Source organism: Lagopus muta, chromosome 1, assembly GCF_023343835.1.
Source record: "Lagopus muta isolate bLagMut1 chromosome 1, bLagMut1 primary, whole genome shotgun sequence".
Taxonomy (NCBI): Eukaryota; Metazoa; Chordata; class Aves; order Galliformes; family Phasianidae; genus Lagopus; species Lagopus muta.
In genome coordinates this window covers 53435727-53453833 of record NC_064433.1, presented here as the reverse complement: position 1 = coordinate 53453833, position 18107 = coordinate 53435727, and the positions used below count along the sequence as shown (strand labels likewise).

The window sequence follows — 18107 nt, the reverse complement described above, 5'->3', positions numbered from 1 at the left end:
CTCTTGAATCTAGTGGGAAAAGGCACAGCCTTTGCTTTTAGGGATATTTGAATATTCCCTCCAAAGGCACTTGTACACTTTAAGTCTCTTCTCAGTGTCTCTAATAAATTGAACTCTTGAAAAATTAATAGCAAAAGATATTTAAAGCACATTGAGCTCCTGAGGGGTGACTCTTTTCCACGCCTTCTCAAAGGCCCAATAAGCTTTTAAATGTGGCCCTTGAGCATCAAATATGGTATTTCAGTATCAGTCTCTAGCTCGTGAAAACAAGCTAGATGCAATTGTTTTCTTTAATCTTTTCTCTGTCTAAAAGTGCACATTGGTACTTCAGTATTTCAAGATATACTGGAAGCTTTGTACAGTAACCTTTTGACTTAAACCCATATCTTTTTTCAGACCTCTTAATTACTAGGATAATGTTTCCCATCCTGTTGTAGGTCTGTCCACTGTCTTGGATTAGGGTTGTAGTTCCAACTTACGCTGCAAGTTTAGTGATTTATATTCTGTATTTTGGAAGTAATGATGTTATCCATAAGAAGAGGCTATATATGTATGTGCTTTTTATTTTCTTGTATTTCAGGAGCTGTCTTGCTTTGTTACCCGATGTTACGAAGTGGTGGTGAATGTAGTGCATCAGTTGGCTGTTCTGTACACCAGCAACAAGTAATTATTCCCTGAGATGCTGTATCACTTTTTATGTAGTTTAAAAATGTACATGATATAAACGTTCTGCCTAAGGGTTGATTATTTTGGGAATATTATTATCTAGAGATATGGAGGATGCTTTGTTGCACAAATTTGGGCTTCATTACCCATCTTCAAGTTCATTTTCAGGAAAGTTGGAGCTCTTATTAAATGAGATGCAAGTGTTGTGTTGTTTTTTTTTTCTTTTAGATAGACTGATGCTTTGGAGGCTCTTAATCTTGTTGTTCAAGAGATCCTCTTGCTATTCTTGCAGTCTCCCTCTGCGAGACTCTTTCCTTTGATTGCTATAGTAGATACCAGAGCTTTCAGAGCTTAAAAATCAGATCACTTTCACAATCCAATGTTTAAATATGTGGTTTTCTTAAACTTGGTAGTTGAACTGGTACTGATGAACAAGTTACTGTCACTTTCCATGTGACTTTATGCCTTTGTGCATGAAGTGTTGTTTTGGCATGACTGAGAGAGCCCCAAGTAAGCTGCACAAATGAATCAGTGGTATCTATGAAATCACTGGTTTATTCTTTAGTATTCAACATTGATTATAATCTTCAGACAAAAGATGCTACGGGTGAGATTGCTGGTTGTTTTGATGTTGCCAGTCATGTTATATATTTCTGACAGAACAGTCATGGTTTTAACATGTGATGTTGAGCTTAGTGAGGGTGGTTGTGCTTAGTTCTTCGACTCAAAGGAGAGTTGAGCCCTGAGTCAGATTGTTGAGTTGAGCTCTAGAGATCAAGAGCCCTGCTGTTCTCTTGCTTTTTCTCCCCAAGTAGTTTAGCATCATTCTTAGTGTTATTGGTTGTTTTCATTTTTGTCGTACACTGCAGCACAAGATAGACTTTCTGTGTAGTGCTGAGTGAGAAAGGCTGGATGTGTAGCTTAGTTATGGCTTGGCTGAGTGTGTGAAGTGGCTTTGTACTTTTGAGCCCTGGGACTGTGTCAAGACTGCTTAGCATAACTGACTTGGGAATTGTTGCTAGTACGTGTGCACTGGATGAAATCAGTGGCTTAAACCAGATACATGCCTTGCATTCAGAACTGCAGTACCAAATTTGATCATATGCTTTAATCATATTTGGAAGCTTATCTTATTTTCTGAATTTACTGTGTAAGTAAATAAACATACTCTAAGAAACAAAAAAAACACTCTTTGGTACAGAGGTGCTAAATATTCTCTGTTCTAAGGGAGTAGTAATATGTTAAAATACTTGTTTTATTTACAGGAATGCACCTAAAATTATAGAGACATCAGGAGTTCATTTTCAGGTGGGAATAATTTTATGCCTTTTTGCTTATGTTATTATTATTATTTTTTTTTTTTGGCTAATGTATTTGTCTTAACCCTGAGAAAATTAGCAAGAAGGTGAATTTCAAGAACAACTTTCAGTCTGGAGTCACCTTTACAGATTGTATTTGCTTAATCAGCTTTTTCTGGCCTTTACCTGGGAAGAGCTGCTACTTTGTTCCTGTCAGACTCTGGCTTTCCTAGCTGAAAAGTGTTTGCATGCTTTGTTACTGTGTGTAATATGTGCTTCTGCTTTTAGCTAATTTTGAAAATCCTATCTTCAGTGTCAGATCAATGAATCTGAGGGGGTGCTTGCATACAAACTGTTTTTTCTTGTTTGCCATTACAGATAATATTAAATACTTAAGCAACCAGGAAATCTCTGATTTAACTCTCTAGCTGATGCCTTGCTGGCTCATCACATATTGAAAAGACCTGGTATTTTATATGCAGTGCCCCACATGCAGTAGACACTTCATTTTCTTCTTTCTCAAACAGGCGATGTATGAGCATCTGGGAGAACTGCTGACAGTCTTAATCACTCTGGATGAAATAATTGACAATCATGCCACTCTGAAGGATCACTGGACAATGTACAAGAGGTGTGTCTCTGAAGGTGTGACAAATATTCTCATGACATAAAAGATAAAAGCATGTGCATGCGCCTTCTTTCAAAAAAATTAGTTTGGGGACATGGAATTTTTTAGCCTTGTGCATTAGCTGGAAACCTCAAGAAGGAGCAGGGCAAAGCTCCCATTTTGTCCTTCTAACAGCATAAGGAAGTTTTTAGTGCTGAATTTCACGTTTGCCATTCCAGAAGCTGTGTGGTAAGTATCTTGAAAAAGAATAATGGTTCAAGGGGTTTAAAATGCATTTGATAAGAAATCTTATTTTATGCAGAACTGACTTAAGACCATTCATATCCATATTGATCAAAGGCTTTGGAATAGATTTGAGTAAGAGCATTATTTAAAGCAAGAAGTAAAGAATCAACAATTATGTAGGCTGTTAAATTAGTGGAAAAAGAACAATTTCAATGAAAACCTCAATAGATTGTAGTTGTTTAAATGTCAGTGGCTTAAACAGACTTGTTTGTTTTTAATAATTTGGAGTTGCTGCTGGGCAGAGATACAGGCAATTAAAACCTGTTCCACGAAACAGTGATATTAGGATACTGTAGGATATTATAAACTGTCAGTACATCTTAAATTCTTTTTATGTCTACTCCTTACAGGCTGCTAAAATCTGTCCATCACAACCCTTCCAAGTTTGGGATTCAAGAAGATAAACTGAAGCCATTTGAAAAGTTGCTTTTGAAACTGGAATGCCAGTTGCTTGACGGAATGATATTTCAGGTAACAAAATTAAAGTTCACCAATATGGTAGAGAAAACTGAGAGTAAAGTGAGACTGTTTATAATATAGTTTTTAATAGGATGCCACACTTCTGTGTGTATTTTCTTTTTCGTGTGTGTGTGTTTGTATATTTTTGTTGTTGTTTGTTGGCTTGGTTTGTTCCAGATAGTGGATCTATTGTGTGATCCTTCCTTCTGCTTCCCTCATGCTAGAGTTGTGCCAGGCTTTGAATGCAGTTAATGCTTGCTGTTGTGTAGAATGAAAGAAACACAGAAAACTTGGCATTAGGACTGTGTATTCTCAAGGACATTCTTTTTTCATCCAGAAATTTTCATAGTGGTTATTCAGGCTATGTATAGATCCTCTTAATTCCAGTTACAGCTAAACTGCTAAATGATAAAACATAATTTGTCCCTTCCTTTCAAAGGATGCTGCTACCAACTATGTGGGTTTTTTTCATCTTGACTTTTTATACAAAGGCTTCATTATCGGTTTAGATTCTGTTATTCATTCATTTCCCCTCCTGTCCTGCCAACACCCCTCCCTAACAAACATACGTGACTAATTTCTCAAATGAAATCCTACTGAAGATTATAATAACAGTTATAGAAACAGTCTAAAATCTTCATGTTTTTACATTTTGACTATTGTGTGGTTATGAGTATTTTCATGCTACGAGATCACAATCTGCATCATACATAGGGTGGTCTTGTTTAGGTAATGGGCATTAGTAAATGTTAGTACAAATACGCATCTGGTTTCTTGGTAGCAGCACATCATGTGATTTCTTTATAAGTGCCCCATGACAGAAATTTTAAATCATTAAGTTTTTTTTAAATGCTAAGTGTAAGAGAGGTTTTTAATGTTTCCTATGTGGTTTAGTATATGAAACAACCTAAACATATATCAAAATCCACGTGAAGTTTAAGGTTGTGACTTCAAATAAGCACGATATGACATATACCAATGAACCCTAGCATAATTCTTCTCTTGCAGATGTTTCTTTGAGGCCTGAAATTCACAGCATTGTAAATTTTTTTTTTCTATAGGCCTGTATAGAACAGCAGTTTGATTCCATAAATGGTGGAGTGTCTGTGTCAAAGAACAGCGCGTTTGCTGAAGAATTTGCTCACACCCTTCGCACAGCCTTTGCAAATGTTGAAGGCAAACTTGGTAATGCAAACTGATGTTTCTCCTGTCAGGTTCACTGTTTCTAAACATGTGAGTAGATTTCTAAAAGGACTTTTGTGTGTGTGTGTGTGTGTGTGTGTGTGTGTGTGTGTTTCTGCAGGTGAACCTTCAGAGATTGACCAGAGGGATAAATATGTAGGCATCTGCGGCCTTTTTGTACTGCATTTTCAGATTTTTCGGACCGTAGACAAGAAATTTTACAAGTCATTGCTGGATGTCTGCAAAAAGGTGAGTGCTTTGCTCTTCTTGTTAATAATTAAGAGGAAAGGAATAGTCTGTATAAATGAAGGGGTTAGTTTTCTTGGCTGTGTAGTGTGCTTAAGACTTGGGAATAGAAAGAACACAGCTTACCAAAAGGAGTGAGAGAACAGACTTCAAAACTTTCTGCCTTTTTACAACATCCTCCCCTCTCTCCTTTGTTTTAAAAGATGGTCTAAAGCCCGTGCAGTCACTTTGTGTTTTATACTTAGTAAGCAGCAATGTAAAATAACTTAAAATTATCATTAAAATGTTTATTCTCAAGTTTAATACGGCAGTGAGGACAAACAGTTGTTGGTTGAAGTGTGAACGTCGTGGGACTGAATAAATGCTCTGGGATTTGGCTTGGTTGCACGCATGATTTGAAAGCCTTCTAAGTTAAAGATGATCAGGGCTTTTTAGTTTTGGGTAATATATTAAGGAATGGTTAAATTCTGTAACACTGTAGAGGAAACACTGAGAGTGGTAAGGTAACAGCTTTGCTTGTAATGTCCTTAATGGACTTCTAGAGGAAAATGTTTTTGAGGACTTTTTAAAATATGATCATTTATACTTTGAAATTGATTATGCAGATATAAAAGAAGCTGAATTGTTTGTTGTGGTTCACAGGAGGCATGAGAAGCAGATGTTTCATAAGTGTGCATAGTGCCATAGTGTTTTCCTGTAATTACTTATTATTCATTGTTTATTAATTCTGAAGTCATAGCCTGAACCAGCCTGATTGAGCACCTAGTGAAGGGACACAGTGAGCCCAGGGAGCACAAGTGAAAGCAGTTCACCTCCCTAAGCCTCATTTAAGGGCTGGCTGCCATGAGGGAAGGTTCTTTACCTGGAGATCCTCCTTTTGGAGTACTTGATCCTTGGTCACAATCCACTTAAAGAAAGATTTGTTTACCCATTCCATCACCCTTTTTCAGATAATTTAGAACTGGTTATCTGCTGTTGCCTTTCCCTACACTTCCTAATATGCCCCCCCCCCCCCTTTTTTTTTTTTTTTGGCTACAGGTACCAGCCATCACGTTAACTGCAAACATTATCTGGTTTGCTGACAACTTTCTGATTCAGAAGATACCAGCTGCTGCCAAACTTCTGGATAAGAAAAGTATTCATACAATTAAAACACAAAGGGAAAACTTCTTACAGCAGAAGGCTCAGTCACTTACCAAGTATGCTACCTAAATATTACTTCATTGTGCTGTGTGTAAACATGTGGGTTTCCCTATTCTTTCCTAAACTTAGCAGTGCTACAAAACACATTAGTACACTAAGTAGCAAGAAAAAAGTTGGTGCACTTTCTACAATCCTGCTTGAAAAGTGTTGGTCAGAGCTAAATGTTTTTTCATGCTCTCGGAAAAACTGTTATTGCTTGACCTAAATCACAAAGTTCTTGATGGTTTTAAGTATCTGATTTTTCTCAGGTAACTTTTTTTTTAATACTTTAAGCTTTTTTTTAAATTAATGTCTAGTAACCTGAGCTGCCTTTTTTTTTTTTTTTTTTCCTGTTAAGGCTCTCTGGTTTCTGTGTGTCCATGAACATTAGTCCCATATAGGTTAAGTAATTTATGGAGGGGTTTCTTCTCTACTCTGCAAGCTTTTATTTTCTTTATGTAATCATTGCTTATTTAATGGTTTGTGAAATTGTACTTGTCAAACAGCTTCTTTTTTGTGCTGTGTGTGTTACTTGCCGGTCATTTCTTTCTCAAATTTCTTTCAAAAGATCTGTTACAAGCTGAGTTGAAACTTCTGAGTTGTCAGTCTTATGAACAATGAATGCTCTGCACTTCATAGGGACTTAACAGGGCTGAGATCTGTTTTTGTTGCAAACCAATCCAAGAGGGTGGAAATTGGTTGGTGGGACAGAAATAAACGCTAGAATTTCAGAGGTTTACTTCTCACCCTGCATGTGGAAGTTGGTTTGAGAGGAGGGGTTGTGGCGAGGCAAAGGGATAGCTATTACACAATCTCATAATAGGAGGACAAGGTAAAAATGGCTTTAAACTGAAAGAGAGGAAACTAAATTGGATGTTAGGAAGAGGTTCCTTACTCAGAGTGGTGAGACACTGGTACTGAGTGCCCCGTCCCTGGAGGTGCTCAAGGCCAGGTTGGATGGGACCCTGGGTAGCCTGAGCTGGGGGGTGGCAGCCCTCCCATGACATGGGATTTGGACTGGATAGGCTTTTAAGTCCTTTCCAACCTAAGCCATTCTATGAATTCCATGCCTATGTTGTCTTTGAGCAAATTATTTTTTCACTACTGTTTTACTTATGTTTCAATCTGCTTCTTCCTATCACTAGTATAATTAAGGCAGATTATCTTATGGAGAAGTATGCTTTTTAAGAGATGGCCTGGGTGTGGGAAGTTATGATACATTATAAAAATTTCAACTTAGAGGGAAGCAATTAGCATCTCATGGAGGACTTGTTGGCTACTATTTAGAAACATTTTTAGCAGACTTATTTACTGTATAATTTTAAAGAAGTGCAGTGTATGTACTCCTTAAAGAACTGTTGTTCTCTTGAAAGAAGAGAATACAGAAAGTTTTGGCTCTCTTTGGGGTATTCTTGCACAGCTATAATGGACAGATTAACTAATCCTTATCTATAGATAGGATAAGGATTATCTATAGATAACTGAAATGTATGCTATAATGAGATTCAGGTGCTTTCAGGAATTGAGAGCTCTGGGGACTGAACCTAAAAATGTTTAGTAGTGTGTTTCCCATAGAGGAATTTAGGCTTTGGAAATAGAAAATTCTGATAGTCTTCCTTAAACACAGTTTGTTTGTTTCCCTGTCCAGAGATATGCAGTCATATTATGTCTTTGTGAGCTCGTGGATGACAAAGATGGAATCTATCTTGTCAAAAGAGCAACGCATGGATAAGTTTGCTGAAGATCTTTCTAACCGCTGTAATGTCTTCATTCAGGTGTGCAATCTTTGAGTGTGGTGATACGGAAAATGATATAAAAAGTAGATGGTTTTTGTATAAGCTGTTAGTTAAAAAAAATCACTGAAGTTCTGTGATCATCGTGTTACTAGAAGTAAGCTAAAACTTGAAATGCTTATTTGATGCTCTTTTAAGTAAACCTGTAAAAGATGTGTACCCATATGGCATGTGGCAGAAGTGAATCTGACTAAATATGTGATTGTGAAACTTTCTAAGTATTTCTCTTAACTTGACAGAGCTTCACTGACTGATTTACTGACCTATGCTTAATTTGAAAGATTCCAGGAAAGTTTAATGATCATACTATTTAATAACTGCTAGGCAGGTTTGGTCTTTCAGCTTTGAGATCCATCTCAGACTTCCCAACTCAGGTGGGAGTTCTCTTTTAGGGGTAAAAGTTAATTGTCTGGTGTGTATGAATAATATGTAGTGGGGAAAAAAGAAACTTTTTTTCTGTCCTTACTTTATTTTTAGGGTTTTCTTTATGCGTATAGTCTTAGCACCATCATTAAAACTACGATGAATCTCTACATGTCAATGCAAAAACCTATGACCAAAACCTCAGTGAAAGCTCTGTGCAGACTTGTGGAACTTCTGAAGGTAGGTCACTGGATGAGAACTGTTGGTCAGATATCATGTGTATTTAAAATGAAGGGGGGGGGCGGGGAAAGGGTGGGAGTGGAAATGATGAAATGGGGAACCTGAATGAGGAAGTAGTTTTGCATGGTTTCTTTTTCAAGACTGGGTTTGTACAGGAGGACTGGGAGATCAGAACTGACTGGTGTAACTTGTAACCAGCTTCCTTAGTTGGCATTTTCTATTCAGCCTTTTTCCAAAAGGAAATAGTCTGCTTTGCAGTTGCTTTCTAAAATTTTGTTGAGCAGAGCTGGATTATTCAGACGAATGACCCTGAAACAAAAAACAAAACCTCTTTATGCTCTTGTATGGCTTGATTTATTTTTTTTCTCGGTTTCTGAGGGTTAATTGCAACTGCAACTGTCAATACGTTTTGAAAGGTAAAGAGTCTGTATGTGTGGATGAATCAGCCAACATAAAAGCAAATTCTGAAGGTGACAGTTTTGATAACTACATCAACTGTTGTGTTTTGGCACTGATTTAAGGCAATAGAACACATGTTTTACCGACGAAGTATGGTTGTGGCAGATTCTGTGACACACATTTCTCAGCATCTGCAGTATCAGGCTCTCCATTCCATTTCTGTAGCCAAGGTATGTAACCCAAGTTCTAATCGTTGTTATATTTATGTAAGGGTTTGGTTTGTTTTTTTTTTTTTTTTTAATAAAAGAAACTCAAACTTTTAATGTCAAGTGGAAGTATTTCTCTTAATTTTGCAAAACTGGTAGGTATATACATAAACTTTCCAGTAAATCAGAGTTTTTATCCTGGAAACTTAACACAAATGGTGGCTTTCTATTTTTTGGGGTTTTTTTTGCCTAGTTGGGGTCCTTACTCTCAACTCCTGCATTCTCATTGTATTCACTTCAGTTTTTGTTTCTAGTGGTTTTCAGGATGACTTTCTTTTTTCAATGTCATCTCTGGTTTACATTCAAAAAGCATTTGAATGCAAATATAAGCAAGAAGGCTTTTATTTATGAAGTCATTATCCACTTAGTGAAAAGCAGTGGTTAATATGATGGCTTACAGGATTCTTGCGAGAGCGTAAATTCACTGCTCAACTCAGTGATGCAGAACAACGTCTGGTGGTGATGCACCAATATATGTACGTATTTGTTTATGGGAAGATAAGAGTTTAACACACATTTTGCTTATCAGCCAAACGTAAGACAGAATAGATTACAATTTTAAGAATAGATTTCTTTAATTGCCAAAATTAGACACATCAAAATTGTTTGGTGTGTTTGAAATTTGGCTGTAATAATCTCAGTTTGTCTGACATCTGTTCCTCTCAAAACAGTACTTCTAAAAAGCTGTTCTGTATATAAATATATGTGAAATACTTGACATATGTATATGTATTTATACGGCTGAAGAAGTTCCCAACTTCTAATGTACCTTAGAACAAAAATTATCATACAGTCACAGTGCAGCTTCTGCAGTATTTTTGTTCTGTTTCACCACACCCATATTTCAACTTTATAGTTATGTAATACCCCTGAATGGACAGTATGTGAATCTGGACTCAGCTCTGTTCACAAAATGTGATTTGCTGTCAGAAATACCCAATTTATGGTAAACAAATAAACTTTGAAAAGGGCAGGTAAGCTATTGCTTTTGGGCTAACTTTTCTCTTAATTTCTGTGTCTTTCCATCATAAAGAAAAGAGTCATTTCTGATAAAAAGTACAGTGAGCAACGCCTGGATGTCCTTTCTGCTTTGGTGTTGGCTGAGAACACCCTTAATGGGCCCAGCACAAAACAGAGGCGACTGATTGTTTCCCTTGCGTTAAGTGTGGGAACACAGATGGTGAGTGCTGTGATTATTACAGACCTTTGTTTAAAATCACAGAAACGTTTAGGTTGGAAAAGAGATCCCAAGTGTTGTATCTTACAAAGCCTTTTTCTTTCAAACAGAAAACTTTCAAAGATGAAGAACTCCTTCCCCTCCAGCTAGTTCTGAAAAAACTAGACTTGATCAGTGAACTTACGGAGAGGTAGGCAGTGACTTATGATGCATAGAAGGCAGGGGAGCTGGTTTTTCATTTGGCAAGTTGCAAAATCTGGTGGCTGCATGCTGTGATTTTTTGCATATTGTGGACCAGGGATGGACAGAAAGAATTCTAGGCCTACACCTGAAGCTTGCTAATCTTTGGGTAGGAAACACAAGTCATGTTTTACTTAACTGTGGCTGGCTAGACTAATATACTTCTGATCATTTTGAAATTGTGTCACTTCCTAAGACATGAAGCTGGTTAGGCTTTAAGTGAAAACCTTCCTATTAACTCAAGCTATAATCACCTGATAGCCATAAATGTCACTGCAAGTGCATTTATGTGTAGAATCTGGTTGCTTTTAGAACTACTGGTACTTGGACTGTTAGGCAAACTGAAATAGTCAGTTCTCTAACATAAAATTTGCTATAGCTACTTTTGGCATCAGATGGTTTTCCTTAAGAATTTATTTTGAGATTATACCAGGCTGTTAATTCACACACAGTTCCGTGGCTTTATTACTGTGGGTGTAATTTTAGGGGCACTCATTGTATAATGTTAGCTATCTCAAAGCCAGGTGAATATCTGTACTGTGTATATTTTATGGAGACCTCCAATGGATGACTTATGGGATAAAGTAATTTATCGTGGGGCAAGTATTGCATGCAAGCTGTATCAGAAGGGGCCTGTTTCTGTTTTTGTTTGACTACAGAAGAAGCTTAGGATGTATGTTTTGCTTCTAAGCTGCTAATTGCACACAGTAAGAAAATTATTTCAAATTTTGCTGTGGAGTAAGGCTTAGTTTTTTTCACAGGCTGACTAGCCCTTATTTGCAAATGAGATACTTGTTTTTAAATAGACTAATTGAAAACAGAAATGCTGAGTACTTGTTTTTTTTTTCAAGGGCTTTTGAAGGACGTTGCATCTGGAACATTAAAGTAACTGTAAAAAAAAAAAATAATAAATCAGCTTGGAGAGTAGTTGTTTTTAGCTTAAACACACTAGTGTATATATATATTGCTGTGTTAGAAAAACAGCTTGTTCCAATTCTTTGTCTAATTAGTAATCTTGTATTCTAGAGTTCGAGCACAATGTGACTGTTGTTTCTTATACTGGCATCGAGCAGTCTTTCCAATCTACTTAGATGATGTGTATGAAAATGCAGTTGACTCTGCTAGACTGCATGTAAGTAATAATGCTAGTAATGGGAGGGATTCAAAGGAGTAGAGGAAAAAGTTTTAGTATGCAAACAAGGAAAATAATGTGGGGAGGGGGGAAAAAAAAGGTAAAACTCAGATGAGTTACACATAACAAGGAAATGTTTTTATGTCCTCCAGGTTGAAAAGACAATTTTTGCTCAAAATCCAAAGAGCACTGTTAGCGCTCTAAAAATCTGTCTTTAAAGTGTCTCTCTCCACTCACTTCAATTTGAAGTTAATACTTTTTGCTAGACTTGAGCATTTTAAGCCCTTGTTTGCACCTGACACCACGTTCTGTGATATAGTGAGGGATGACTGACCTGTAGCTTCTTCCACTCCACTTCTCCTCTCTTTGCAGTATTAAGTTCTTGCTGTAGAAGCGAATCACGCTTTGTCTCACTAATGCTGATTAAAATCAGTGATCTGACCCATTGTTGTGCATGCCATGGTCAGTTATAGCATATGGATTGTAGTACAGATTGTTGAAGATGAAATTGTTAATAATTACAACCTTCCTGGGAGCAGACTAGCAGCAACTAAGTACCTTAGGTTGGCGTGTTAGGGGCAAGGAGCTGTAGTAGTAAATGAAGTCTTGTTTTGATAAAAATGGGAATACTGTTGGGCTTGATTTCCTTGTTAGCTTTGAGCACTCAGTATTTGAGGTGTTGATGTGTCTGTTAATCTGTTGGTTAAGCATAAAAGTTTCTTTTCTCAGTATATGTTTAGTGCACTGAGGGACTGTGTTCCTGCTATGATGTATGCAAGACATTTGGAATCATATGAGGTGCTTCTGGAGTGCTATGACAAAGAAATCATGGAAGTGCTCAATGAGGTAATTTATTTGAAAAGGAAATAGAATGCATCACTGGTTGGAGTATCTTTTAGACTGGCATCAACTGTACCAGGCCTCATGTATTGTATAAAAATATCTTAGCAACCTTGAGGTGGTGTGAAGTGTTTAGGTAACTGAGACAATGATCCCTTACCAGCTTGAATAATTACAGCATATTAGTAGTAGTATCTGTGTTGTCCAAGAACTTGAAAATGCTGCCTTCTAAATTATATAAGCTGGCAAAATCTGAGTTACAGTTTCAGCTGTGTGGGCAGAGAAGTGCAGTTTCTCAGATCAGCTTCTGCTTGTATGAATGCCTGACGTGTAATACTGTTTTTAGCGTATAAACCTGGCTTTTAGTAGTAGAGGCACTATGAATGTGGGTGACCTCTTTAGTGACATACCTAGAATTATAAAGAATGTTTGACAGAGAGCAAATGTGAGGTCAGATTTCCCAAATCTTAGGTTTAACCTCTGAACTGCTTTTTTTTGGCTTGTCCAAAAGCAAATGTTATGTGTTCTGCAGAAAATCAGTCCAAATTGCTGAATGAAGTCTGGTTATCTAATCCTTCTTCTTAAGATGAGAAGATTGAGAACATATTAGAAAAGAGATGACAGTTCTGAAGGGACTGAATGATTTTTCTTTAATTATTTTTTAATTTTATGTTTCTGAGTAGCACTTGCTGGACAAATTATGTAAAGAGATAGAGAAGGACCTTCGCTTGTCAGTTCATACACACCTAAAGTTGGATGACAGAAATCCCTTCAGAGTTGGTATGAAGGATCTAGCTCACTTCTTCTTTCTCAACCCAATACGTTTTTTCAATCGATTCATTGATATAAAAGGTGAGTTGTTGTACACTTTCCTGATCTTTACTTTCACCTCTGCTGTGATTTGGTTGAGTGTATCTTTTTACTTTTTTCCTTGCTTCTGTAACTAAATTGAAAGGGTGAATTTTAGATCATTTTATTTATGTGTTTACAGCTCATGTAACTCACTATTTGGACAAGACCTTCTACAACTTAACAACTGTGGCTCTACATGACTGGGCTACCTACAGTGAAATGAGAAACCTAGCAACTCAGCGCTATGGTTTAAGTATGACTGAAGCACATCTTCCCAGTCAGACTCTGGAACAGGTATGCTGCATCATTTGTTCCATTAAGCTGTCATATTGACTGTCTGTTTAATACCAAGTCAATGATATAGGCACTCACTGTTTATAGGGTGGATACTAAAGAAGTACAATTTGTTTCCCTCCAAAGTGTAATATTTTTGATATTTTAGACAGCTTCATATCATGACTTGCACTACTGAAAGCTCTTAGAGAGACAGCCTCTTTTTTTTTCCTCTAATGCTCAAGTTGGCTTTTTATTCCTGAATTGAAAGACAATGTTGAACTACTTTTTTTTTTTTTTTCTATATCTACTCAGCACAAAAGTGCTGTGACTGATGGTTTCTATTTCTGGCTTTTGTTATTGGCATCTATTGCCAATAGTGTTTGTTCATTATGTAGTTGTAAAGAGATAAATCATTTCACAACATTGGTTTCCTAGCAGTCATTTGTATAAGCTTCACTTCAAAACAAAAATACACACACAAACACGTGTACCTGACTCCCCACAAAATCCTGGCACAATCGTTGGCACAAGTGAAAAATGTGTAGATTAAACAGTATCCTCTCTATGCACAGCGATACTAAAAAGGGGTTATTCAAGGGATTATCAAGCAAAGCAGTTTTCAGACTTGCACTGTAAATATAAAACTTCAGACTTAGTATTCTAGACATATTGGATGAAATAACATCAGAAAGTAGCTAGCTGCTTATGTCCTTACAGATAACTGTCCAGGTTTCTATGGACACACAGATAAGTTGTCTCCTGAAATCTGAGAAGAGCAGAATTTTAAAAATAAATTTGTTTGTGGGATAGAGCTGTGCATCCCTTGGTTTCAGAAGAATTTGGAAATGGAAACAGGCAGAAGTGTAAATTTCAAATGTGAACTGAATTTCTTTTTCTTTTCTTCCACGTGTCATCTTACAGGCACTGAACTAAAATTGTGGAGAGATTTCATTTTCAGAACAGGAAACATTGCTTCCTAAAATGCTTTCAAGTAACTGCAGAAGTAGTGCTTTTAAGTCCTGGTGATTAGGCATGTCAGTGGTTCTTGAGAATTATCATGATACAAATTGATAATATGTGATGTTTCAGGGTCTGGATGTTTTGGAAATCATGAGAAATATTCATGTGTTTGTATCTCGCTACCTCTACAATCTGAATAATCAGGTAAGATGTGTTCTATACTTGTTTTCTGAATTTGGCTCCAGCTGAAGAAGTGCAAATTGTACACGTAAGACCACAACCCAGGCTGAATATGTCATGACAAACTGCACAGTAGCTGTTGTTGCTTTAGAAGATCTTTGGGGATACTCAATCTAGACCGTGGAAAATGTTCAGTAAACATGCTTTGATTATCGTGTGCCAGTAAGATCACTCAATGTCAAAAGCTCTGAAGCTAGGCAGCTGCAGCAGGGCAGGTTTTCTGCTAGAAAAGGATGTATGAAATACATGATTTTGGGGGGGGGAGAGGGGGGGGAAGGAATATAAGAGGATGGATTGTTAGAGTTTGAAGCAGTGAATGACATGTAATGTGTACAGGGATCAACTCTATGGTTTCCTCGTGAGAATGAGGGTACCCTCTGTGAAAATAAGTAGCTGTTTTAAAGAAAAGGAAGTACTTTTTCTGGCATTGTTAAATTTGATGTTGGAACTCACTGCCGTGATAAACAGTAGGACCAAAAGTACCAACAGTGTCAGAAGAGTTTGGGCCAATTAATGGACTATAGTCTCAGTAAAGAAGAGAGTTAGGTGCACCTGTGAATTGTTGAATCACAGCATTCCAGGGACTGGAGGCACATACCAGATAAAGCTCATTATGTGCTTGCTCTATTTTCTTTGTTATTTCCCTAATCAGCACCTACTAGCTGCTCTTAGAAAACAGGATGTGACCTACCTAGATTGGTAATTTTTCATAGTAGTTTTGGGTATAGCAAATAACTTTCCTCTCCCCCTGTCCCAGATCTTCATTGAAAGAACTAGTAACAACAAACACTTGAACACTATCAATATTCGACACGTTGCTAACTCAATTCGAACTCATGGAACAGGAATCATGAACACAACAGTGAGTATTTATTGCATAGCTGGTAGTTTGTGGTTTTTTTTGTTTGCATTTCCTGAATACCACTTCTGACAGTGCATGAAAGTGTACAGGCAAATTTCATGAGTGTTAAAGCATTGGAAGTTGAACACCTGCATTTCCTAGTGACATGTTATTATTCCTGACATGCCTTGCCAAGTTCATCTCTGTGCTGTAGCTTTCCTGATGCTATCCCTATACGTCCAGACAGTGTTCCTGTATTATTCCCAGGAGAAATCTCCCTGGTTCCACTGCCTGTGTGTTTACTTCCCAAACTTTAGTTTAACATTATGCAGCTGTGTTGATCTCCTGTCTTCCTTACCTGGTTTCTTATCCATGGGAGTCAAGAGTTCTTGTGTAGTAAGTAAAATGTCCAGAGCTGACTGGTCTTTTCTGCTCCTCTGCCCCCTGAGGGCAGTTTCCCTGAGACTCCCCTCCAATAATTCCTTAAACTGCAAGTTTGTTAGCCTGGAATTGTCTTTTTTCTTTGCCTAGCTTCTATTCTCCTCAGGATCCATAATTTCACTAGGACATGATTGTTGCAAGCCCACACAGCTGCCAATGTTAACTTCTCTAATTAGTTGATTTGTGTTGGTAAACAGTGGGCCCAATGATGTTTCTCTTCTGATTGGGCTATCTCCTGGATTAATAAATTATCTGGGACCTGCTCCATGAGTCTCCTAGACTGCTTATAGCTTGCTGTGCTGCTTTTCCAGCAGATATTGGGGTGATATTGGTATTCAGGAAGGATCAGAGCCTGCAAGTGTGGTGCTTCCTGTAGCTGATGTGAGAAAACTTTGTCAGCATCCTCCTCTTGGTAGGGTGGCCCGTACTGAGCACTGTCTATGATGTTTCCTTTGGCTTGCCCTCAAATTTTCAGCTATAAGTTCTCAACTGTTCATTGCTGCTTTTCAAAGACAAGTCTGTGAAATCTATTTGTTTCCTTTTTTTCTTTTTTTGGCATAAAAGGCAATCTCATCAAGTCTCCTTCCTTGTCTGTCCCTTCTGAGCAGTTTGTAGTCCTGAATTGCAGTGCTTCAGTTGTTTGTTTCATTTGTCTGTCCAGACTTCAGTGACAGCAATTAGATCATAGCCTTCTAGTTACAGCGTCTTCTAGCTCCCCTTATTTGTTACCAATGCTGTGTGTTGGTATGGAGGTGCTTCTGTTAGGCTGTCAACTGTATCCTGCTTTTAAAGGAGCAAGCCTAAATTTCTCTGAGACGTTTTCAAGTGTTTCCTTGTTGGTTCCTAGTAGGTCAGCATCCAAAGACTCTGAACTGTTGTGCAAAGCTTCACCCCATTCCCCTGCTTAGCTTAGTTGAAAGCTCTCCTTACAAATCTGGCCACTTGTTGACAACGTGCTCTTCATCCTTGTGGCCATATGAATTCAATCAGTTTTCAACAGACTTGGTTTCTCAAAGGAAGATCTATGATCACTGAAGCCAAAACCTAAAGTGTGGCACAAGCTATGCAAGTGGTTGTTAGGGCCTTAAGGTTTTTATGCTTCTTTGCACTGTGAGAAGTAACTTCCCTTGCTCTATTCTGTGAATGATTTTGTTTGTGAAATAATCTTGGGGGCTTTGGTCACTCAGACTGTCTTGTTACTTCATTCATTTATTAGTGATCCAAATTTTGGTGCTTTATTAACTTCAGATCACCAGTAAAGCTGTTCATGCAGACACGAGAAATAATAGAGATGTGTACGGTGAAAGCGCACTCTTATTTTCATGGTAGAGTACTTTAGAACGTTTTGAGGAAGCAAAAAGGTTTGTCAGAGTGTTTGTACAGATTCCATGAGTTGAATGAAGACATTGAGCACATGTGATTCCCTTTTCAACTTCAAATGTTTGTGTTGTTTCAAAAGAACAGTTTCAGGATATTCCAGATGCAAAATAGTTGGCTGTGTGGGGAGGTCAGCAAGCTGAAATAGCTACTGTGTTCCTTGATCCCTTTGCCCTTTCTGGAGGCCTTTCAGGAGGAGGGAGTTTTTTTCTTTCTTTTAGATCAGTGAAATTAGGAAGGTAAGTTGAGAATAGCAGATTGAAATAAATTGACAAGTTTCCTACGTTATCATAAATACAAGTTACTTTGTAAGTCATAGAACAGAGGTCACTAGAGATGCATGTTGCTTTTACAACTTTCTTGGTTTGACTGTTTATTTTATTCCAGGTCAACTTCACTTACCAGTTTTTGAGGAAAAAATTTTATATTTTTAGCCAGTTCATGTACGATGAACATATCAAATCCAGGCTTATCAAAGACATCCGATTCTTCAGGGAAGTCAAGGATCAAAATGATCACAAGGTATAGTAATTTTTGAAGACTCGAGAGTAACCTGTCAAAAAAAAAAAATAGTGCTGGTCTCATGTGCTTGAAGGTACACTGAGCCATAACATTTGAGAACTTTCCTATTATTTATATGTGTGTTTCCAGATGAAATGGCAACTTTTTTTCCTAGCAAAATTGAATGTTTTGTATTTCCATGTTCGGGTTGGCTTTGTTTCAT

General features: G+C 37.5%; 1 protein-coding gene across 3 annotated transcripts in view; it reads left to right on the top strand.

Moving 5' to 3' along the window:
- Positions 1-18107, top strand: part of WASHC4 (WASH complex subunit 4) — a 39675-nt gene that overhangs the window by 10649 nt on the left and 10919 nt on the right. For all 3 annotated transcript variants that reach the window (XM_048932575.1, XM_048932579.1, XM_048932565.1), the window contains exons 7-25: positions 581-663; positions 1932-1974; positions 2492-2595; positions 3228-3348; positions 4398-4521; positions 4640-4767; positions 5803-5963; positions 7595-7721; positions 8217-8342; positions 8864-8971; positions 10041-10187; positions 10295-10374; positions 11451-11556; positions 12286-12402; positions 13080-13248; positions 13388-13542; positions 14614-14688; positions 15482-15586; positions 17771-17905. In XM_048932575.1, the coding sequence (XP_048788532.1) occupies positions 581-663; positions 1932-1974; positions 2492-2595; positions 3228-3348; positions 4398-4521; positions 4640-4767; positions 5803-5963; positions 7595-7721; positions 8217-8342; positions 8864-8971; positions 10041-10187; positions 10295-10374; positions 11451-11556; positions 12286-12402; positions 13080-13248; positions 13388-13542; positions 14614-14688; positions 15482-15586; positions 17771-17905 (2214 nt within the window). The remainder of the gene's footprint in view (positions 1-580; positions 664-1931; positions 1975-2491; positions 2596-3227; positions 3349-4397; positions 4522-4639; positions 4768-5802; positions 5964-7594; positions 7722-8216; positions 8343-8863; positions 8972-10040; positions 10188-10294; positions 10375-11450; positions 11557-12285; positions 12403-13079; positions 13249-13387; positions 13543-14613; positions 14689-15481; positions 15587-17770; positions 17906-18107) is intronic.